The sequence below is a fragment of the Mustelus asterias genome, chromosome 30 (genome assembly GCF_964213995.1).
Source record: "Mustelus asterias chromosome 30, sMusAst1.hap1.1, whole genome shotgun sequence".
NCBI classification, from domain to species: domain Eukaryota; kingdom Metazoa; phylum Chordata; class Chondrichthyes; order Carcharhiniformes; family Triakidae; genus Mustelus; species Mustelus asterias.
Window position 1 is genome coordinate 4293952 of NC_135830.1, and position 24138 is coordinate 4318089.

General features: G+C 47.0%; 1 protein-coding gene across 1 annotated transcript in view; it reads right to left on the reverse strand.

Moving 5' to 3' along the window:
* LOC144480702 (uncharacterized) overlaps window positions 1–24138 on the reverse strand; it is a 130067-nt gene that overhangs the window by 97780 nt on the left and 8149 nt on the right. Inside the window, 6 exon segments of the mRNA XM_078200296.1 lie at window positions 2991–3346; window positions 9636–10471; window positions 13101–13202; window positions 14798–15129; window positions 16140–16149; window positions 20710–21458. Of these exon segments, the coding sequence (XP_078056422.1) occupies window positions 2991–3346; window positions 9636–10471; window positions 13101–13202; window positions 14798–15129; window positions 16140–16149; window positions 20710–21458 (2385 nt within the window).

Here is a 24138-nt window from a genome sequence, read left to right on the forward strand (position 1 = left end):
CGAGATCTCTTTTTTCTGTAACTCTCCCCAACGCCCTACCATTAACTGAGTAAGTCCTGCCCTGGTTCAATCTACCAAAATGCGTCACCTCGCATTTATCGAAATTAAACTCCATCTGCCATTCGTCAGCCCACTGGCCCAATTGATCAAGATCCCATTGCAATTGGAGATAACTTTCTTCACTATCCACTACGCCACCAATCTTGGTGTCATCTGCAAACTTACTAAGCATGCCTCCTATATTCTCATCCAAATCATTAATATAAATGACAAATAACAGTGGACCCAGCACTGATCCCTGAGGCGCATCGCTGGTCACAGGTCTCCAGTTTGAAAAACAACCCTCTACAACCACCCTCTGGCTTCTGTGAAGAAGGAGTTTTAACAACACCAGGTTAAAGTCCAACAGGTTTATTTGGTAGCAAATACCATAAGCTTTCAGAGCGCTGCTCCTTCGTCAGATGGAGTGGAAATGTGCTCTCAAACATTGGGGAAACCATGCAGATGCTACGACAACGGATAAATGAACACCGCTCGACAATCACCAGGCAAGACTGTTCTCTTCCTGTGGGGGAGCACTTCAGCAGTCATGGGCATTCAGCCTCTGATCTTCAGGTAAGCGTTCTCCAAGGCGGCCTTCACGACACACGACAGCGCAGAGTTGCTGAGCAGAAACTGGTCGCCAAGTTCCGCACACATGAGGACGGTCTAAACCGGGATGTTGGATTTATGTCACATTATCAGTAACCCCCACAGCTTGCCTCCTGGACTTGCAGGCTGTCCTGTCTGGAGACAATACACATCTCTTTAACCTGTGCTTAATGCTCCCTTCACCCACATAGAACCATAGAAACCCTACAGTGCAGAAAGAGGCCATTCGGCCCATCGAGTCTGCACCGACAACAATCCCACCCAGGCCCTATCCCCGTACCCCTACATATTTACCTGCTAATCCCTCTAACCCTCATATTTACCCACCAATCCCTCTAATCTATGCATCCCAGGACACTAAGGGGCAATTTAGCTTGGCCAATCAACCTAACCCGCACATCTTTGGACTGTATCTTTAAGATCTGGCTGGCTGTAGAGATTCGCATTCTAATCAGTATTCTGTAACTTGCTTTTGTGTCTCTGTGCCCTGTTTGAGAGCACATTTCCACTCCATCTGACGAAGGAGCAGTGCTCCGAAAGCTTATGGTATTTGCTACCAAATAAACCTGTTGGACTTTAACCTGGTGTTGTTAAAACTCTTACTGTGTTCACCCCAGCCCAACGCCGGCATCTCCACATCATGACTTCTGTGAAGAAACCAATTTTGCATCTCCACATCATGGGTTCAGTTCTCCAGCTCCTGTCTGCAGACTGACAATAAAACCAATGGGTCTTATTGGGGGTGTTGGAGCCTCCAGCGGGTGTTTGTGAATCCTCCCCGCCCACCTCATAATGCCAGAGATGATTGACAGCAGTACCGGACCAATAGGATGCGGGGACGGGGCTGGAGGACCAAGCAGGGAGCGGTTGGTCCTCCAACCAATCAGAGTGAATGAGGGGCGGGCCTGAGCCCGGATCGCCGTCAGTTGCTGCACATGCGCATCCTGACACTCTCAAGATGGTGCCATTAATCGGGCCTGACACCGGGCGAAGCCCGAGCAGCAGCTGCCGGTTCAAACTTGAACCAGGACCTCCTTATTCGGGGCTTGGGGCCTTTATGAATCCTAACCATCAGCTCCCTTCCTCCCAACCCGCTTACCAGCCCAGAGTGAGGACACAGCCAGGATCTGAACTGCGCGTGCTCCGTGCACCGGGTGATTGACGGCAGCTCACGACCAATAGGAAGAGGGTTCGGGACTGGCGGCCCCCCCCGAGGGCGTGGCTTGTCCTCCAACCAATCGGAGTGGACGAAGGGCGGGACCAGACTGGAGCATGCGCAGTGCGGGTCGGGCTGCGGAGAAACCCAGGAAATGTTTCAGGTCAATGAACTTTCATCAGAACCCGCAGCGGGTGAGGAAGAGCCGACAGCCGGAGAGAACGGAGCTGGAGGGGGAAGGGAATAGGGAGGTTTCACAAACACTCGGTCTAGGAATCATGACCCGAATCTATTCCATTCATCCCATCCTCGCCAATGGGATGCCAGTTATAATTTTGTTAAGAGGTGTTTCAGTCCTGTGACAGGGCAGGAACCGAATTGGAGGTGCAGGATATTTGAGGAGTTTGGAGAGGAAAAGGGAGGCTGGAATAAAAACAGAAAATGCTGAAAAATCTCAACAGGTCTGACAGCATCCGTAGAGAGCGAACAGACCTCAAGTTTCTTGGTGAAAGAGTCATCCAGACTCAAAGTTGGCTCTATTCTCTCCCCACGGATGCTGTCAGACCTGTTGAGATTTTCCAGCACTTTCTGTTTTTGTTTCAGATTCCAGCATCTGCATTGTTTTGCTTTGATATTAAAGGGAGGCTGGAGATGGGGCAGTAGTTTGTTAGGATGGTAGGGTTATGGTTTGTTATTTGAAGGAGATGGAGACGGTACCTGAAGAGAGAGAACTGTTCACAAAGTCAAGAAACATGGGGAAGTTGGGCGATCAGCGTCTTAGTGAATATAGAGTCAATGGAGCAGAAGTTTTCATTGATGAAATGAGTCCTGAGAGGGCATGAGGAGAGATGAGAAAGAAAATAAAGATGCAAGTTCAAGACTCGGACAAGGAGGATCATTTGAGACAGTTTGGCACGGTGGTCCAGTGGAAGCTGATCAGATTGCCTCCATGAGCTCCTCACACTTATTGTTGGAGGTGAGGATGGAGGAGACAAGGGAGAGACATTCAAAAGGAACTAACTTGTATCAGAGACATCAAAAAAGACACTATTTGACAGAAAACTGATTTATTTGACACTTATCAAATTGGCCACTATAACTAGGCTAGAGTTTATTAATATCAGTAAAATCAATCCAGAATGTACATGCTTTGGTCATGGTAGTTACTTGTGAACTCGCTGATGTTTCAGCAGAGTGGATGAGGTAGTGAATCCCTTCCCGCACTGGGAGCAGGTGAATGGCCTCTCTCCAGTGTGAGTGCGCTGATGCACCAGTAGGTTAGATGACTGAGTGAATCCTCTTCCACACTCAGAGCAGGTGAATGGCCTCTCCCCAGTGTGGATTCGCTGGTGTGTCAGCAGGTCAGTCGACTGAGTGAATCCCTTCCCACATTCGAAGCAGATGAACGGCCTCTCCCCGGTGTGAATTCTCTGGTGTACAGTGAGTTGAGATGATCGCCTGAACCCAGTCCCGCAGTGAGAGCACCTGAACGGTCTCTCCTCAGTGTGAACACGTTGATGGGACATCAGTTCCCCGGAGCTTTTATAGCACTTCCCACAGTCGGGACATTTAAATGGTCTCTCGTCAGTGTGAACACGTTGATGGGACATCAGTTCCCCAGAACTTTTATAGCACTTTGCACAGTCTGAGCATTTAAAAGGTCTCTTGTCTGTATGAACTCTCTGGTGTGTTAGCAGATGGGCTGAAATAATAAATTCCTTCCCACATGTAGAGCAGGAGAACGGTCTCTCCCCAGTGTGAGTGCGTCGATGCTTTTCCAGCTCAGATGGGATTCTGAATCCCTTCCCACAATCCTCACATTTCCACGGTTTCTCCCCGGTGTGACTGTATTTATGTTCTGACAGGTCAGATGATTGGTTGATGCCTCTTCCAGACACACAACACGTGTAGGGTTTCTCCCCACTGTGAACGGTGCCTTTTCCTTCCATGTTCAAAATCCGATTGGTCAGATCCTTGTATGATATTTGGTTTGTGTTGCTGACTGCAAATCCTCTCCTTCTAATATCCTGTGAAATTGATTAAAAACAGAATAAAGGGAGTGAGAGAGAACCCACAAAAACACAAAGGCAGGTTGTGAAATTGAGCTGAATGAATCTGGTAATTTGTGGGGCCGGCGCGAGGGAAAGGTGACCAAGAAAACTGCTGGATTATCATAAAACCCAACTGATTCACTCATCTCCTCCCACCTCCCCGAACCATCCGTTTCGCCTAAGTCTGTCCCCACCAGTCACGCTGAGCATGGTCACTGAGGAGACAGGGTGTAGTAGTAATGTCACTGGATTTGTAATCCAGAGGCCCAGGTTAATGTGCTGGGGACATGGGTTCAAATCTCACCATGGCAGCTGGTGGAATTTGAATGCAATTAATAAATTAGAAACATAAACCTTGTCTCAGTAATGATGACCATGAAACTATCATTGATTATCATAAAAACCCATTTGGTTCACTAATGTCCTATAGGGAAGGAAATCTGCTGTCCTTACCTGGTCTGACCTACGTTGTGACGATGTGGAGATGCCGGCGTTGGACTGGGGTAAACACAGTAAGAAGTCTAACGATACCAGGTTAAAGTCCAACAGGGTTATTTGGTAGCAAAAGCCACCAGCTTTCGGAACAGGCTGTTCCTTCGTCAGGTGGGTGGGAGTTCGGATCACAAACAGGGCACAAAGACACAAACTCAATTTACATGAATAATGATTGGAATGTGAGTCTTTACAGCTAATCAAGTCTTAAAGGTAGAGACAATGTGAGTGGAGGGAGCATTAAGCACAGGTTAAAGAGATGTGTATTGTCTCCAGACAGGACAGCTAGTGAGATTTTGCACATCCAGGCAAGTTGTGGGGGTTACAGATAGTGTGACATGAACCCAATATCCCAGTTGAGGGCGTCCTCATGTGTGCGGAACCTGGCTATCAGTTTCTGCTCAGCGACTCTGCGCTGCCGTGTGTCGTGAAGGCCACCTTGGAGAATGTTTACCCGAGATCAGAGGCTGAATGCCCGTGACCGCTGAAGTGCTCCCCCACAGGAAGAGAACAGTCTTGCCTGGTGATTGTCGAGCGGTGTTCATTCATCCGTTGTCGTAGTGTCTGCATGGTTTCCCCAATGTACCATGCCTCGGGACATCCTTTCCTGCAGCGTATCAGGTAGACAACATTGGCCGAGTTGCAAGAGTATGTACCGCGTACCTGGTGGATGGTGTTCTCACGTGAGATGATGGCATCCGTGTTGATGATCCGGCACGTCTTGCAGAGGTTGCTGTGGCAGGGTTGTGTGGTGTCGTGGTCACTGTTCTCCTGAAGGCTGGGTAGTTTGCTGCGGACAATGGTCTGTTTGAGGTTGTGCGGTTGTTTGAAGGCAAGAAGTGGGGGTGTGGGGATGGCCTTGGCGAGATGTTCATCTTCATCAATGACATGTTGAAGGCTCTGGAGGAGATGCCGTAGCTTCTCTGCTCCGGGGAAGTACTGGACGACGAAGGGTACTCTGTCCACCGTGTCCCGTGTTTGTCTTCTGAGGAGGTCGGTGCGGTTTTTCGCTGTGGCACGTTGGAACTGTCGATCGATGAGTCGAGCACCATATCCTGTTCTTACGAGGGCATCTTTCAGCGTCTGGAGGTATCTGTTGCGATCCTCCTCATCCGAGAAGATCCTGTGTATACGGAGGGCTTGTCCGTAGGGGATGGCTTCTTTAACGTGTTTAGGGTGGAAGCTGGAGAAGTGGAGCATCGTGAGGTTATCCGTGGGCTTGCGGTACAGTGAGATGCTGAGGTGACCGTCCTTAATGGAGATGCGTGTGTCCAAGAATGCAACCGATTCCGGAGAGTAGTCTATGGTGAGTCTGATGGCGGGATGGAACTTGTTGATGTCATCATAGAGTTGTTTCAGTGATTGTTCACCATGAGTCCAAAGGAAGAAAATGTCATCGATGTATCTAGTGTATAGCATCAGTTGAAGGTCCTGTGCGGTGAAGAAGTCTTGTTCGAACCTGTGCATGAAGATGTTGGCATATTGAGGTGCGAATTTTGTCCCCATGGCTGTTCCATGTGTCTGGATGAAGAACTGGTTGTTGAAGGTGAAGACATTGTGGTCCAGGATGAAGCGGATGAGTTGTAAAATTGCATCTGGACACTGGCAGTTGTCGGCGTTGAGTACTGAGGCAGTTGCAGCAATGCCATCATCGTGGGGGATGCTGGTGTAGAGTGCCGAGACATCCATTGTGACGAGGAGTGCTCCTGGTTCAACTGCTCCATGTGTGCTGAGTTTCTGTAGGAAGTCCGTAGTGTCGCGACAAAAGCTGGGGGTTCTTTGTACAATGGGTTTCAGGATGCCTTCGACATAGCCGGAGAGATTCTCGCACAGGATCCCACTGCCCGATACGATGGGACGGCCGGGTGTGTTCGTCTTGTGTATCTTCGGGTGGCAGTAGAGATCTCCAACGCGGGGAGTACGTGGTATGAGAGCACGGAGGGTGTTCTGAAGGTCCGGATCAAAGGTTTTGATCAGAGTGTTGAGTTGACGGGTGTGTTCTTTGGTCAGATCTGCGGGTAACTGTCTGTAGTGTTCCTCGTTGTTCAGTTGTCGGTACACTTCTTTGCAGTAATCCGTTCTGTTCAGTATGACGATGGCCCCTCCTTTGTCTGCTGGTTTGATGACAATGTTGCGGTTGGTGCCTATTGGATAGGCACATGGAGCACACCAGGATGATAGGGAGTGGGATAGCTTGATCTTGGTTTCAGATAAAGCTCGGCACAACATCGTGGGTCGAAGGGCCTGTTCTGTGCTGTACTGTTCTGTGTTCTATGGTCTTGAGAGCACGGATGGCGTTGCGTTGTGCTTGGGTGATGTTCGGGGCTGTCTTGTGAGTGCGGCTGATGAATTTGGTGTTGACGCACCTCCTGATGGCTTGGGCATACGTTGTGACTCCAGAGCCACAGTAATGTGGTTGACTTTTAGTTCCTATCTGAAATGCCTAGCCAGCCACTCACCTCAAAGACAATTAGGGATGAGCAATAAATGCTGGCCTTATCAGTGATGTCAACACCCAATACAAGAAGTTTTAAAAAATGGCTTTAGACATGTTTCGACGTTGCACCTCAGTCACCAATGCCCAACTTTCTCCGAAGGCTAAGGAAATTCGGCATGTCCGCGACAAATCTCACCAACGCTTATAAATGCACCGTAGAAAGCATCCTTTCCAGATGTATCAGAGCTTGGTATGGCTCCTGCTCTGACCAGGAACAGAAGAAACTATAACGGGTCACGAAAGAAGCCCAATCCACCACACAAACCAGCCTCCCATCCATTGACTCTGTCTGCACTTCCCACTGCCTCGGAAAAGCAGCCAGCATAATCAAGGACCCTGTGCACCCCGTAACTACTCTCTTCCACCTTTTTCCGTTGAGAAAAAGATACAAAAGCCTGAGATCACGTGCCATCAGACTTTTGAATGGGCCTACCTTATATTGAGTTGATATTTCTCTACACCCTCGCTATGACTGTAACACTACATTCTACATGCTCTCCTTTCCTTCTCGATGTATGGTATGCTTTGTCTGTATAGCGCACAAGAAACAATACTTTTCACTGTATACTAATGTGTGTGACAATAATAAATCAAATTTTGTTCTGCTGAATGATCTCATTAACCATTCCTTTTCCCCAGTTGGGCAAGAGATATGTGGGGGAACGGGGGGTGGAATATGCGGAAGGAAATTTTTAAACAGTGAGTGATAATCTGGAACTCTCAGTCCACGAGGATGGTGGAAGTGGAGACAATTAATAATTTCAGCAGAAAATTGGATGTTACACTGCCAGGATTCTATCGAGGATTTGGCTGATTTCAGGGGACACTAGACCCTGAGCTTCCGCTCTCTTGTCATTTTAATTCTCCACCCCACTCTGACCTTGGCCTCCTGAACTGTTCCAATGAAGCTCAATGGGAGCTTGAGGAACAGCAGCTCATCTTTCCATTCGCCACTTTACAACCTTCAGGACTCAACGCTGAGTTCAGCAGTTTCTGCACCAACAGAGAACCTGTCAGGATCTGAAATTCTCCAGCTGAAAAAGGTGCTGGAACCTGATTCTATGTTCAGACTCTGTCCACTCGTCCTACATTCCCCAACCAGTGAAATCGTTCCTCTCTACCTACCCTCTCAGTTCCAATTAATATCTGAAAAGCTTTGATCAAATCATCTCTTAACATTCTAAACTCCAGGAATTACAACCCTCACAGTCAGGTGATGGATTTCAACGGAAGGGCTTGGGGGTGGGGGGGAGTGGGGAGATATAATCGATGGCACAGCTTGACAGCACGTGCAGGGACAGAGGGACCTGTTTTGACACTTGCAGAAAATAAATCTGCAAAAGTAGGGATAGAGCTGGGGAATGGGCTCCTCTGTACAATAACGATTATTTGACTCTTTTGTGTATTCTGTTTTTTGTAATTCGACCCTGGGGATTCAGTTATTACTCGAGTAAATCTGTGCTACGGTCCCTCCAAGGCCATTCTGTCCTTACTAGTAAAGGGAGTTTTCTCTGAGTCCATTCCCTCAAAGTAATCTGTCAGTTTTATCCTTTTGAAGAATTCCTTAAGTTCTGTTTCCGTTGGCTGGTTTTGGGATTGGCCGTGGACATGAAGCAAAGTCCTTTCCCTGGAACCTTTCTTTGTGTTTCCGTTAGTTGTAAAGTTGTGCTGATGTTTATGGTGATGCTGCCTATTCTGAGAGGTGTTCTGCTCTGGGCTGGTTGTCCCTCTGCGATCTTTGGGTAAACTTCTCCATCTGCACCGTGGTCTCCGTCCAGTGGATGTTGTCGCACTGACTCTAGCATTTATTCTTTCTCACTGTTCCTTAATCGTTTTTCTGAATAGTTCCTCTTTGGTGAGTAGTTTGTTATTTTCCGCCTGCTCCCCCGGTGGTCTGGGATTGGGTACCATTTTGTCTTTTGCTATTTAATGGAGGGGTCCCTGACCTTTGGCTCATGGTCTGCTTAGGATTTCTTGAGTTTTTTTGTTCTGTTTTTGGTCCTTTTTTTTGGGGGGGGGGGGAGGGGGTGCTGCAACTTCGTCCCTGCCTTAGGGGTGTAACTGCGATTAATTCTGAGCTGGTCCAGTCCTGTGCTGCACTCTTCACGGTCCTTTTATGGAATGGGTTGTTTGGATGTTCTTGGGATGGTCAGGGGTGGGTTTTTTTCTCCTCCTCACTGTCCAGTTCATTAAAGTCATTGGTGTATGTCCCTGTCGCTATCCCCCTCGTTAGTGTGTCGTCTTCTTCTGTTATTTCCGTGTGGTGGCATCTTTTGTGCTCTGTCTATTTTCGCTGTGTTCAGCCTTACGGTTGTCTTCCTGTTCCCCGTCCTGGTGCAGGTCCAGTGTGTTTGTGGGATTGCTGTGTTCCTTCCCATTGGTTGGGTTTTGATTCTGTTCTCCATCAGTGTCTGTTGTGAGGTCCCTTGTGTTCATTGTGGGGAACCTGTTCCAAGTATATGGTGTTGATTTTGTCACGTTCAGTGATGTTGTTGCAGTTGTGGTTTATCTCCTTTTCTTTGTGGGCGTTGTCACATTTCTCTCGGATTTACTGGGGACCCGGTGAGCCTTTGGTCCTTTATTTCAGTCAGATGGGGTGGGAATTTGGTATGACCTTGAGGGCGGTGTTTTGTTTGGTGCTTCTGGGTGACAGTGAACTTCAGTGGAAACAAAACAAATATTATCAGACCATCAGTCCTGAATGTGATTAACAGCAGCAGTGATATCAGCAGAATCCAATCCCTGTGGTCGTTTATGAACTCGCTGATGTGTCAGCAGGCTGGATAGCCACTGGAATCCTTTGCCACACACGGAGCAGGTAAACGGCCTCTCCCCAGTGTGAACTCGCTGGTGCGCTTTGAGGTTTCCTGAATGCCTGAAGCTCTTCCCACAGGAAGAGCAGCCGAATGGCTTCTCCTCAGTGTGAACTCGCTGGTGTGTCAGGCAGTGGGATGACTGAGCGAATCCCTTCCCACACACAGAGCAGGTGAATGGTTTCTCCCCAGTGTGAATTCGCTGGTGTGCGGTGAGTTCGGATGACGACCTTAACCTCTTTCCACAGTGAGTGCAGCTGAACGGCCTCTCCCCAGTGTGAATGCGCTGGTGTACCACTAGGTTGGCTGACTGAGTGAATGCTTTTCCACACACTGAGCAGGTGAATGGCCTCTCCCCGGTGTGAATTCGCTGGTGTTTCAGTAGGTCTGAGGATACCGTGAATCGTTTCCCACACTCGGAGCAGGTGAACAGTCTCTCCCCAGTGTGAACTCGCTGGTGCTTACTGAGGTGGGATGAATGTCTGAACCTCTTTCCACAGTCGGTACAGCTGAAGGGCCTCTCCTCAGTGTGAAATCGCTGGTGTGACATGAGACAGGCTGACTGAGTAAATCCCTTCCCACACACCGAACAGGTGAAGGGCCTCTCTCCAGTGTGACTGCGTCGGTGGTTTTCCAGCTGGTATTGAGAATTGAATCTTTTACTACAATCCTCACATTTCCACGGCCTTTCCCCAGTGTGTGTGCGTCGATGGTATTCCAGCCGGGATGGATAATTGTATCCTTTCCCGCAATCCTCACATTTCCATGGTTTCTCCATGGTATCAGTGTCCTTGTGTCTCTCCAGGTTGGATGATCAGTTGAAGCCTCGTCCACACACAGAACACGTGTACAGTTTCTCCTCGCTGTGAATGGTGTGATTTTTTTTCAGGCTGTGTTTAAGCTCTTTCCACAGTCAGTTCACTGGAACACTCTCACTCGGGGTGTGTGCGTGTCTCGGTGCTTTTCCAGCCATACTGATGTTTGAAATCTTTTCCTCCAGACAAAACAAACATTTTTGCTTTCACATGCAAAGCCCAATGATATTCAGGTCCTGATGAATTGAGTGACTCTGTCAGATCTTGCTGCGATGTTCCGTGTGAGCTATCTGGCCCCTTATGATCATCTTCCCCTTCTGAAAGCCTGGAAAAGGAGATTTAAAAACTCTTCACTGCAAGTGAGCATGATATAAATCCAGAATAGATAATACTAGTTTCCCTAGAACATTTTTGTTCTCTCTTGTTCTCCCAAATCTGTAAATACCTGTCCCACACACTCTACCTTCTCCCTGGACTGAAATCCAAATCCATCTCACCATTTCTTTCCTCCACTCCCAGTTTTCTCCCTCCTTCTCCTCTGTCTGGGTTCAGTTCTGGGCTGAGTGAAATAAAACCAAAGAATCAATCATTTTCTCTCCTGGTCATTGATACAATGAAGCACCACCCACTCTCTGTTACATCATCACAAGAGGCAGCATGGTGGCAGTGGTTAGCACTGCTGCCTCACGGACAGTGACCCGAGGCCAGAATTGAAATCGGGTCAGGGACCCGGTTTCAATTCTGGCCTCAGATCACTGTCCATGTGGAGTTTGCATGTTCTCCCCGTGTTTGCATGGGTTTCCTCCGGGTCCTCCAGTTTCCTCCCACAGTTCACAGATGTGTAGGTTAGGCCAACTGGCCATGCTCAGTTGACCCGTGTCAGGGGGATTGGCAGGGTAAATGTGGGGGGTTGTGGGAATAGGGCCTGGGTGGGATTGTGGTTAGTACAGACCAGATGGGCCAAATGGCCTCCTTCTGTACTGTAGGGATTCCATGAGATCAAGATGGCTGCTCATGCACCACGTTCGCCGTGAAACTAAGATGGTGACATTTAACCTGGGCCTCTTTCTGGGGAAATTTCTTGGAGCTGCAAACGTGGGACCTGCAGTTTCTCATTTGCGGTTTGTAGCCTACACTGGGTGTTATTGAACCCTCTCCACCCACTAGTTCCCCTCCACTGCCTCTTACCGGCTGCTGAGCAACAAACATCACCTTCTCCACAGGTAACTGGAGATGGGGAATATTTACCCCTGGTATTGTTAGCGATGCCCAAATCCCAAAAATACAACAAAGAACAAAGCAAAGTACAGCACAGAATTAGGCCCTTTGGTCCTCCAAGCCTGTGCCGATCATGATGCCCAAACTAAACTAAAAAGAAACCTTCTGCCCTTACTCGGTCCGTATCCCTCTATTCCCTCCCTATTCATCCATCCAGATGCCTCTTAACATTTTACAACATTTGATTTGGTTAAATTAGATTAAATCACCGCTAAAAATAATGATTCCAAAAACAATGCCCATTTAACAATCTGATCTCCCCTAAAATTAACCTCCTTTGATAGTTTCACTTTGGAAATTGCTGGGCCCGACTGGATTCCAATGTCCTCTGTGTTAAACCCGGCAGTTTCACCTCCATATCCACTCCAGCTCAAACTGATCCAACAAAAGGAAATTGAATCATTACCTGAGGAGATAAAAAATATTTGCTGGAATACAAGGGAAGGGCCAGGAGTGGGAGGTGCTGATTCGCTGTTGTAAAACCAAGCGTGGGTACGATGGGCTGGATACATGGATCCCACCTGTATTGTAATCATTCAATGATTCTATGTGTCAATGAAGAAAGGAGATAATACTGGTGGCCAGTGACCAACATCCAGCCCAATACAAACCAGTTCTGAATGAATCTGTCTCTCTTTCCAGATTTGGATTTGGGATTGTTCTCAATGCAGACTCGATGGGCCGAATGGCCTCCTTCTGTACTGTGGGGATTCTATAAAGTTGTCAGTCATTAACCTGGGCATGTCTGCAGTCTGAGAAAATCAATGAGGCAACAATTTTCTCTCCTCGTCACCGAGATCCGGAAGCCCCGCCCACTCCGTGTTGCGTCACTCACATGGCCACGCATGCGCTCCCCGCTAAACCAAGATGGCGGCCCTGGCACTCGGCCTGGTCCCGGGAAAAAGACCCGCAGTTGTAAACACGAGACCCGCGGGGTATATTCGGGCCCTGCGGCCTACAGCGGATGTTTCTGAAGCCTCCGCTCCCTCCCCATCCCGACTCCAGGCTTCATTCCTCCCTCAGCCCTGCCGACTCTCACCCGCTAAAACAATAGCCTCCCGCACTCGCAGGGCTCCAAGCAAAGTGACACTACGCATGCTCCAAGTTGAACACCGCGGTTGCGCACTGGGTGCCTGTGGAGTGACTAGGACACTTTCACAACCGCAGCGAATGCTGGGTAATCACAGAGCCATTGAACTCCCAGTCTGCAAACGAAAATACTGATACTCAATTCCGATGTATTAATTTTTAAACGTACACGCAACGTTTGTAAACGAGTGCTGTGATATATTCCATTTCTCAAATTTTACACGCCACTCTCCAGTGAGAAAGTGATGTGACTTTTACGATTTTCACACTGGTTCTCCTCTCCTGAAGGTGCAGATTCTGGCTGGATTCAATCCGACAGTCATTGGTTCCCCTTTCCATCTCCAGATACTGAATACTGACCTGGATCCAGACAAGATAATTCCAGATGATTATTTCCCTTTTGACATATACTGAATATTTATTGTTTTGTGGAATGATATGGCACAGATGTAACCCAATTAACTCATCGTGCTGTCTCTTTAGAAATCTATCCAATTAATTACACAGCCCTGCTGGCAGAGTCAGAACAATGTACATCTACTGTAATAATCCAAGACCTTAATGGAGCGCTGCTCCTTCGTCCATCTGACGAAGGAGCAGCGCTCCAAAAGCTTATGGTATTTGCTACCAAATAAACCTGTTGGACTTTAACCTGGTGTTGTGAGACTTCTTACTGTGTTCACCCCAGTCCAACGCCGGCATCTCCACATCATCTTGTGGGTGTCAAACAACATTTAGACATTCCTACGTTCCTTCCTTCCTACCTCCTACCACCCAGAGTCCCAGCAAGAAGGATGATGGGAGAGAACAGTGTAGATTTAGGACCCCAGAAATGGGAACTTTTAGAGACAATTTAACTCAGTGCACTAGTGGAAGGGAGGGAAGCAGCAGAGGGAGGGAAGCAGCAGAGGCAGCTGGTCAGATTGTTTTAGTGACAAAGAAGCTGCGTGCACTCCTCACGCTTGTTGTTGAAAGTGGGGATGAAGGAGACAGGGAAGAAGGAAAGCACTTCATAAAGAAACTAGCTAATGTCAGAGACATTAAAAAGATGTACCATACTGTGTGTTTAACACAAAGCTGATTTATTTGACATTAATACAAAATATTAACAAATATAACTCCACTGCAGACTATTAACATCAGCAGAAACCGACCCAGATACGATTTACAGAAAAATCTAATTACTGTAGTTACTTGTGAACTCGCTGGTGTAGCAACAGGTTGGCTGACTGTGTGAATCCTTTCCCACACTCGGAGCAGGTGAATGGCCTCCCCCCCAGAGTGAATGCACTGGTGTGTTAGCAGGTGGGATGATTGAGTGAATCTTTTCCCACACTCGGAGCAGGTGAATGGCCTCTCTCCTGTGTGGACGCACTGGTGTGTAAGTAGGTGGGATGACCAAGTGAATCCCTTCGCACAATCGGAGCATGTGAATGGCCTCTCTCCTGTGTGGGTGCGTTGGTGTTCCAGCAGGGTGGATAATCGAGTGAATCCCTTCCCACACTTGGAGCAATTGAAGGGTTTCTCCCCAGTGTGAACTCGCTGATATACAATCAGATCAGATGATCGCCTAGGCCCAGTCCCACAGTAAAAGCACCTGAACCTCTCCTGTGTGAACATAGAATTTCATAGAAACCCTACAGTGCAGAAAGAGGCCATTCGGCCCATCGAGTCTGCACCGACCACGATCCCACCCAGGCCCTATCCCCATATCCCTACATATTTTACCCGCTTATCCCTCTAACCTACACATCCCGGGACACTAAGGGGCAATTTAGCCTGGCCAATTAACCTAACCCGCACATCTTTGGACTGTGGGAGGAAACCGGAGCACCCGGAGGAAACCCACGCAGACACGAGGAGAATGTGCAAACTCCACACAGACAGTGACCCAAGCCGGGAATCGAACCCAGGTCCCTGGAGCTGTGAAGCAGCAGTGCTAACCACTGTGCTACCGTGCCGCCCCGATGTTGATGAAACATCAGTTCCCAGGAACATTTATAGCACTTCTCACAGTCTGGACATTTAAAAGGTCTCTCTCCAGTGTGAATTCTCTGGTGTGCCCTCAGGTGGGATGAGTGAGCAAATCCCTTCCCACAATCGGAGCAGCTGAATGGCTTCTTCCAGGTGTGAATTCACTGGTGTACAGGGAGGACAGATAATATCTTGAACCCAGTCCCACAGTGAGAGCATCTGAAAGGTCTCTCGTCACTGTGAGCACATTGATGGCCAGTCAGTTCCCGGGAACTTGTATAACATTTCCCACAGTCTGGACATTTAAAAGTCCCTCATCAGTTTGAACCTATCGGTGTTGCAGCAGGGACAATGAACAAGCAAATTCACACGGGAGAGAGACCGTTTACATGCTTAGACTGTGGCAAGAGATTCTCTCAGTTATCCCAGGTGATGGCACACCAGCGAATTCACAATGACAAAAGACCCTTTCAATGCCCAGAGTGTGAGAAGTGTTTTAAAAGTTCTGTGGAGCTGACGTCCCATCAACGTGTTCACACTGATGAGAGACCATTTAAATGCCCAGACTGTGGGAAGTGCTTTAAAAGTTCCTGGGAACTGATGTCTCATCAATGTGTTCACACTGATGAGAGACCATTCAAGTACTTTCACTGTGGGACTGCGTTCAAGCATTCATCTCACCTCATGGTACACCAGCAAATTCACATCAGGGAGAAGCCGTTTGCCTGCTCCGATTGTGGGAAGAGATTCTTTTGGTCATCTGACCTGCTGAGACATCAGCAAGTCCACACTTGGGAGAGGCCATTCACCTGCTCCCACTGTGGGAAGGGATTCACTCAATCATCCAACCTACTGAGACACCAGCGAGCTCACACTACTGAGAGAGCTTTTAAATGCTCAGACTGAGAAGTGCTTTAAAAGTTCCCATGAACTGATGTTCTATCAATGTGTTCACACTGATGAGAGACTGTTCAGGTGCTCGCACTGTGGGACTGGGTTCAGGCACTCATCCCAACTCACTGCACACCAGCGAATTCACACTGGGGAGAGGCCATTCACCTGTTCTGAGTGTGGGAAGGGATTCACTCGGTCATGCACCCCACTGACACACCAGCGAGTTCACAAGTAAGCACAGGAATTGGATTTTGCTGCCAGTCACTACCATGTTTGTTGGAGTCTGTTTCGGCTCATATTTTTGAACTAAACCCAGTCGCAAGGTCCAATATCCTCAATAAAAGTCAAATAAATCAGCTTTGTGATATGTACTGTTGTCAGGATTTTTAACATCTTTAACACGAGTTAATTCATTTTAAGTCACCTCACTCTCGCCTGTCTGTCCATCCTCACTTCCAATAAGTGGATCTCATGGAGCTTCTTCCCATTGGATCAGCTGTTCCTGCTTGGTCCTCCATACCTCCCCTCATTCACTCTGATCAGAGGACCAGCTCTTCCAGAGAAACTAGAATTGTCTGTTCTGAATTTCTATCCTGGGCTGACTGGTGACTTTTGTAAACTCCTATTACAGGGAGTTCTGACAGTTGGGGTGTGTTTCTATTGATGTAATAGGGTTGGGGTTCAATATTCTGAATCTAGAGCTGAGTGTTTAAAATGATGAAAGGTTTTGATAGAAAGGGTTCAGAGAGAATGTTTCCTCTTGTGGGGAAGAACAAAACTGAAGACCATCAATATAAGATAGTCACCAAGAAATCCAATAGGGAATTTAGAAAAACTTCTTCACCCGGAGAATGGTGTAAGAATGTGGAACTCGCTGCCAAAGAGAGTGGGTGAAGGGAACAGTATAGATGTATTTAAATGTAAATGTTTAATTTCGATCGGTATATTCCAATGTACTTGGATGTACTTAAATGGAGAACAACTGCAGAATGCTGAGGCTCAGAGGGATCTAGGTGTGCATGAGTCACAAAAATATAGTATGCAGGTATGGCATGTAATCATGGAGGTTGGTGGAACACTATTGTTTATTATGAGAAGAATTGAACATAAAAGTAAGGATGTTTGGTTCCACTTACACAGAGCAGTGGTGAGAGCACAGCTGGAATACTGAGTGCAATATTGATCTCCTTATTTAAGGAAGGATGCAAATGATTTGGAGACGGTTCAGAGGAGGTTCACGAGATTGATGCCTGGATTCAGCAGATTGTCTTGCGAGGAAAGATTGGAAAGGCTGAGCTTGTTTCCACTGGAGTTTAGAAGATTGAGGGTGACTTAATTGAAGTTTATAAGATCCTGAGTGGTATTGACAAGGTGGATGTGGAAAGGATGTTTCTCTTGTGGGTGACTCCAGAACTAGGGGCACTGTTTTAATATTAGGGGTCACCCTTCTAGGGCAGAGATGAGGAGAGTTTTTTTCTCTGAGGGTTGTGTGACTTTAGAATTCTGCCTCAGAAGGCGGGGGCGGCACGGTAGCACAGTGGTTAGCACTGCTGCTTCACAGCTCCAGAGACCCGGGTTCGATTCCCGGCTTGGGTCACTGTCTGTGTGGAGTTTGCACATTCTCCTCGTGTCTGTGTGGGTTTCCTCCGGGTGCTCCGGTTTCCTCCCACAGTCCAAAGATGTGCGGGTTAGGTTGATTGGCCATGCTAAAATTGCCCCTTAGTGTCCTGAGATGCATAGATTAGAGGGATTAGTGGGTAAAATACGTAGGGGTATGAGAGTAGGGCCTGGGTGGGATTGTGGTCGGTGCAGACTCGATGGGCCGAATGGCCTCTTTCTGTGCTGTAGGGTTTCTATGATTTCTAAGCTAGGTCACTGAATATTTGTACGGTGGAGGTAGATAGATTATTTTTAGGCAAGAGAATCAAAGATTATTGGGGGTAGATGGAGAATGTGGAACTCAACACGTACAGATCAGTCATGATCTTATTGATCTTATTGAATGATGGTGCAGGCTTGAGAGGCTGAATGGCCTATTTCTGCTCTTGTCTCGTATGTCTGAATGTGTGTTAGTATCTAAGGGGACACTAGAGGATTACAATGAGAGATTGAGACGAGGAAAGATGGGAGGAGGCTCCTGCGGAGTAGAAACACTGAGTTGGACTGGTTGTGTCCAATGACCTGTTTCTGTCACATGTCTCGTGTCATTTCATTCCTGAAGAGTCTGCTTTGAATTTTTAGACAATGCCACCTATTGCAAGACTGTCAAATAATTTATATTCACCCTCTGTTCCTCTATATGTGTTTGATTCTGCTGTTACTGTCACTGTTAATCACCCAGAACTGAACCATGTTCATTCTGATAATTGCAGTTTATTTCTACGATTATTAATATTTCTGTAACTGGGCTGGAGTTTAATATCCTGATGTCTGTTAAATAGCTTTGTTTCAGACACACAGTGTGTCAAGTCCTTGATTTCTCCAGGATAAGAGGAGATTAATTGATATCTTGTTACTGACTGTTTTAATGTTGGATCTTTTCTCCTTTCTAACTCTAGATTATTTCAGTTCTCATACCTTCAGTTACTCTCATGGACAAGTCCCAGCTCCCTGTACCTTCCCGAGTGTCTTTCAGCCTAGAGATCCAGGGAGTTTCAGTATTAAAAACAGAAAATGCTGGAATAATCCAAACTTTAACAAACATATAAATTAGGAATAGGTGGAGGCCACTCGCCCCCTCGGCCATTCAGTAAGATCATGGCTGATCCAATTGTAATTTTCCAAGTGTCAGTTGATTGTGTCCCAGATAATTAGCTTCATTTTTCTCCACCACTGATGTTAAGCTGATTGTTCTGTAATTGCTGTATTGTTGAATAGGGATGTAACATTTACAATCTCTAAGTCCTTGGCCACCACTACTCTCTATAAGGAGGATTGGAAGATTGTGGCCAGAGCCTCCACAAGCTCCATGTGAAGGACACAGTGTGTGTCAGAGTGCAGCAGTCCCTCAATGTCAGACTGGAGTGTCAGCCTAGAAAATGTGCTCAGCTTGATGAGTATTTCCTGTTGTTATTGATGTGGATCATTCAGAAACAATGGACTCTGATGATGTCATCCAGTCCTGCTGCAATGATGTCATAGAGACTATTACATCACAGCGGAGCCTTAGTGGTGAAAACAGTTTTGTTCCAGATGGCAGCAAGTCCATTACTGATAGATCTGGAATGAAAATAGTGGGAATGAAAGCACCCCAAGGTATTTCAGAGGAGTTTCATAATGAAAAGAATAGCATTAGTGGTTAGCATTGTTTCCTCACAGCACTAGGGCCCTGGGTTCAATTCTGGCCTTGGGTGACTATCTGTCTGGAGCTTGAATAATCTCTTCGTGTCTGTGTGGGTTTCCTCTGGGTGCTCCGGTTTCCTCCCACAGTCCAAAGATGTGCAGGTTGGATGGATTGACCATGCTAAATTGCCCCTCAGTGTCCCACGTTGTGCAGGTTAGATGGATTAGAAATGGTAAATGGTTACAGAGATAGGGTGGGGAAGAGGGCCTGGGTAAGATTCTGTCAGAATGTCGGTACAGACGCGATAGGCCAAATGGCCTCTTCCGCACTGTAGGGATTCTATGAATAACAGAGCACAATATTAGGATGGATGGACAAAAGCCTGATTGGAGAGGCAGATCTTGAATCAGGAGAGAGAGAGATGGGCAGTTTAGGGAGGGAATTTCAGAGTTTCACAACCAGGCCCTGCCACTAATGATGGAGTAATTAAAACCAGGGATGCTCGAGGCCTGAATGAGAAGAGTACAGATATCTGGGGACCATGCTAAATTGCCCCTTAGTATTCCAAAATGTGTAGATAAGGGGGATTAGTAGGGTAAATACTTGGGGTTACGGGGAACAGGTCTGTGGGATTGCCCCTCAGTTTCAGGGGGATTACGTGAGGTTACAAGGACAGGACCTGGGTGGGATTGTTGTCAGTACAGACTCGATGGGCCAAATGGCCTCCTCTGCACTGTACGGGTTCAATAATTCTATTGTATGATCTCAGGGAATTGTGAAACTGGAGATTACTGAGATAGGGAGGGATAAGATCATGGAGGAATTTGAAAAGAAGGATGTGAATTATAACATCAAGGCATGAGTTGACTTAAAGTCTATGCAGGTCAGTAAGCATGGGGTGGGGGGAGAGGAGAGAGATGAATGAATGGGATTTGGTGTGAGAAAGCAGATGGGAAGCAAAGTTTTGGATGATCTCACCTTTCCACGTAGGAGTGGGGTGAATGTGAGAGGCTGGTCAAGAATATATTGGAATCGTCAAGTCTACAGGTAACACAGGCATGGGTGAGGGTTTCAGCAGCAGATGAGCTGGGGTGGGGTGGAGATTGTGGACATGATGGAGATTGAAATATTTGGTATTAGTGATGGTGTGGATATGTGGTCAGAAACTCATCCTGTTGTTAAATCTGACACCAAGGTCTGAATTTTCCATCTGTCGGGCACACTCACACGGGAGTGACTGGAAGTGGGTGCAATCGGCCCCGGAATGTGATTTCAGACTGGCCAATTAATGAGCAGTCAGTGTGAAATGCATGCTGGGAAAGGCTCAGTGCTGCCGGGGAGGGAGGGAAGGGGACGGGCACTGAGGAAAGCGAGGGTGCTGTTGGCATTTCCAATACGCTCCCTCAGGGGGACAGCTGCTGCAGAGCCTGTCTCTCAGCTACTGACCTGTAAAAAATAAACTGCGATGGAGCTCCTCACACTTGTTGAGGGTGAGGGTGGCAGAGGTGGGGAGAGGGAGAACCTTTCAAAAGGAATTAACTTCTGTTAGTGATATTAAAAAGACACAACACACTGTGTTTAACACAAAGCTGATTTATTTGTCTCTTATCCAGAATATTTACACCTGGTGTTTATTAACATCATCAGGACTAGACTCCAGTGAATAATCTTCAATCCTGCAGGTGATTAACAGCAAAATCCAATCACTGTAGTTACTTGTGGCCTTGCTAGTGTCTCATGTCTCAGCAGATGGGATGACTGAGTGAATCCCCTCCCACACACAGAGCAGGAGAACGGTTTCTCCCCGGTGTGAATGCGCCGGTGTTTCAGCAGATTGGATGAATGATTGAATCCCTTCCCACACTCAGAGCAGGTGAGCGGCCTCTCCCCAGTGTGAATTCTCTGGTGTACAGTGAGCTGAGATGATTTCCTGAATCCAGTCCCACAACGAGAGCATCTGAACGGTCTCTCGTCAGTGTGAATACGTTGATGGGTCACCAGTTCCCCAGAACTTTTAAAGCACTTCCCACAATCCAGGCATTTAAATGGTCTCTCGTCAGAGTGAACCCGTTGATGGGATGTCAGTTCCACAGAACTTTTAAAGCACTTCTCACAGTTCAGGCATTTAAAAGGTCTCTCCCCAGTGTGAACTCGCTGATGTTTCAGTAGGTGAGATGACTGAGTGAATCCCTTCCCACACACACAGCAGGTGAATGGCCTTTCCCCAGTGTGACCACGTTGGTGTCCTAACAGATTGGATAACTGAGTGAATCCCTTCCCACACTCAGAACATGTGAACGGTCTCTCCCCATTGTGATCTCGCTGGTGTTTTAGCAGACTGGATGACTGAGTGAATCCCTTCCCACACTGAGGGCAGGTGAATGATCTCTCCCCAGTGTGACTGCGTCGATGAGTTTCCAGGTCAGATGGATAACTAAACGCTTTCCCACAATCCCCACATTTCCACAGGTTTTCCCCAGTGTGACTGTGCTTGTGTCTCGACAGGCTGGATGATCAACTGAAGCCTTGTCCACACACACAACACGTGTATGGTTTCTCCTCACTCTGAACAGTGCTTTTTCTTTCCATGTTTAATATTAAATGATATTCAAGTTACGATAGATTGTATACCTCTGTCAGCTCCTGGTGTGCTGTTTGGTTTCAGTTTCCTAACTGTAAATCCTCCTCTTCTAAAACCCTGTGAAATTGATTTAAAACAAAAAAACAAGAGTGAGAGAGAACCCACAAAAACACAAAAGCAGTTTGTGAAATTGAGCTGAATGAATCTGGTAATTTGTCTGACACTAGGAAAAAGTGACCATGAAAAGTGCTGGATTGTCATAACATAGAAACCCTACAGTACAGAAAGAGGCCATTTGGCCCATCGAGTCTGCACCGACCACAATCCCACCCAGGCCCCACCCCCATATCCCTACATATTTTACCCACTAATCCCTCTAATCTATGCATCCCAGGACACTAAGGGGCAATTTTAGCATAGCCAATCAACCTAACCCGCACATCTTTGGACTGTGGGAGGAAACCGGAGCTCCCGGAGGAAACCCACGCAGACACGAGGAGAATGTGCAAACTCCACACAGACAGTGACCCGAGCCGGGAATCGAACCCAGGTCCCTGGAGCTGTGAAGCAGCAGTGCTAACCACTGTGCTACTGTGCCGCCCAGTTGTAAAAACAACTGATTCACTAATGTCCTTCAGGGAAAGGAACCTACCACCCAGTCTGGGTCTGTGCAGACTCAGGCCTCTACTTAAGGAGAATGCAAGAGGTGAGGTTGTGGGGGGATGGGAGAGGCACTGATGATGGCAGGAGGAGAGGGATTTTACACATCTATAACTCAGCTGGAGCTTTGACAGAATCTCCCAAACCCTCAACTTCCACCACCTGAAAGGACCAGGATCACAAGTGTGTATCAACACCTCTAAATTCACCTTCAAGTCTCTCAGATTTTCACAGTAACTTAATTGCAGTGTTAATGTAAGCCTACTTGTGACAGGAATAAATAAACTTTTTAAAAAAACGTTAAACACGCTGTCCTGACTTGTCTGACATCAGTACTGGATGAACAGATATTTTATATATTGGGAAGACTGAAGCCTTTGCTACAAACTTCACTCCCCAGCCACCGACTCCATCTCTCTCCCTGATAATTGTCCGAGGCTGAACATGATTGTTCACAGCCATGGTGACATGTTTCACCTCAGGAATTAGGAGTCGGCCATTCGGTCCATCAGGTCTTTCACCTCTGTCAACGTTTCAAGTCTGTATGACCCTTCTCCAAATGATCATTCAGACTCGAAACGTTGGCTCTATTCTCTCTCCAAAGATGCTGTCAGACATGCTGGGATTTTCCAGCACTTTGTTTTTGTTAAACATTCACTTGATTGCAGTTTGCTGTGGGTAAATCCTCCCCTTCTAACCCATGTAAAATAAGTTTCCAAAGCCCATCACTCTCAGTCCAGGATAGAAATTCACAACATTGTGTCTGCCTGCTTTCCGGCTCAGGATTACTTCAGCTGGGACACATTTTCATTGGAAGCAGATGAGAAAATGTTCACTAGGCTGACTCCTGTGATGAGGGGGTTCGGCTTCTGAGGAAAGGTGGAGCAGGTTGGGTCTTTACCCATTGGAATTCAGAAGAATGAGAGGTGATCTTGGTGAAGCATATTAGATCCTGGGGGAGCTTGCCAGGGTAGATTCTGAGAAGATGTTTCCCCTCATGGGGTAATATAGAATTATGGAACAGTTAAAAAATAAGAGGTCTCTCAGTTTACACCATGAGGAGAAACGTATTCTCTATGAAGATCATTAGTCTTTGGAAATCCCTTCTCCAGTAAGTAGGAGGCTTGGTCATTGAATACATTTAAGGCTGTGTTAAGTTCATAAGATATAGGAGCAGAATTAGGCCATTCAGCCCATCAAGTCTGCTCCGCCATTCGATCATGGTTGATATGCTCCTCATCCCCTTTTCCTGCCATCTCCCCATAACCCTTTAACCCATTACCAATTATAAATCTGTCTAACTCCTCCTTAAATTTACTCACTGTCCCAGCATCCACCGCACTTTGGGTTAGCAAATTCCACAGATTCACAACCCTTTGGGAGAAGTAGTTTCTCCTCAACTCTGTTTTAAATTTGCTGCCCCTTATCCTAAGACTATGATTTCTCGTCCTAGAATGCCCCACAAGAGGAAGCATCCGCTCCACGTCTACTTTATCCATGCCTTTCATCATCTTGTACACCTCAATTTGATCTCTGCTCATTCTTCTCAATTCTATAGAGTATAGGTCTAAACTGTTCAATCTCTCTTTATACGACAAACACTACTTCTTTGGAATCAATCTAAAGAACCTCCTCTGAACTGCCTCCAATGCCACTACATCTTTCCTCAAATAAAAGGACCAAAACTAAGCACAATACTCCAGGTGCGGTCTCACCAATACCTTGTATAGTTCCTTACATTTATATTCTAATCCTTTAGCTATAAATGCCAACATTCCATTCACTTTCTTTATAGTCTGCTGTACCTGCATACTAGTTTTCTGTGACTTGGGAACGAGGACACCCAGATCCCTCTGCACCGGAGCATTCCAAAGTCTCTCCACATTTAGATAACAAGTCACCTT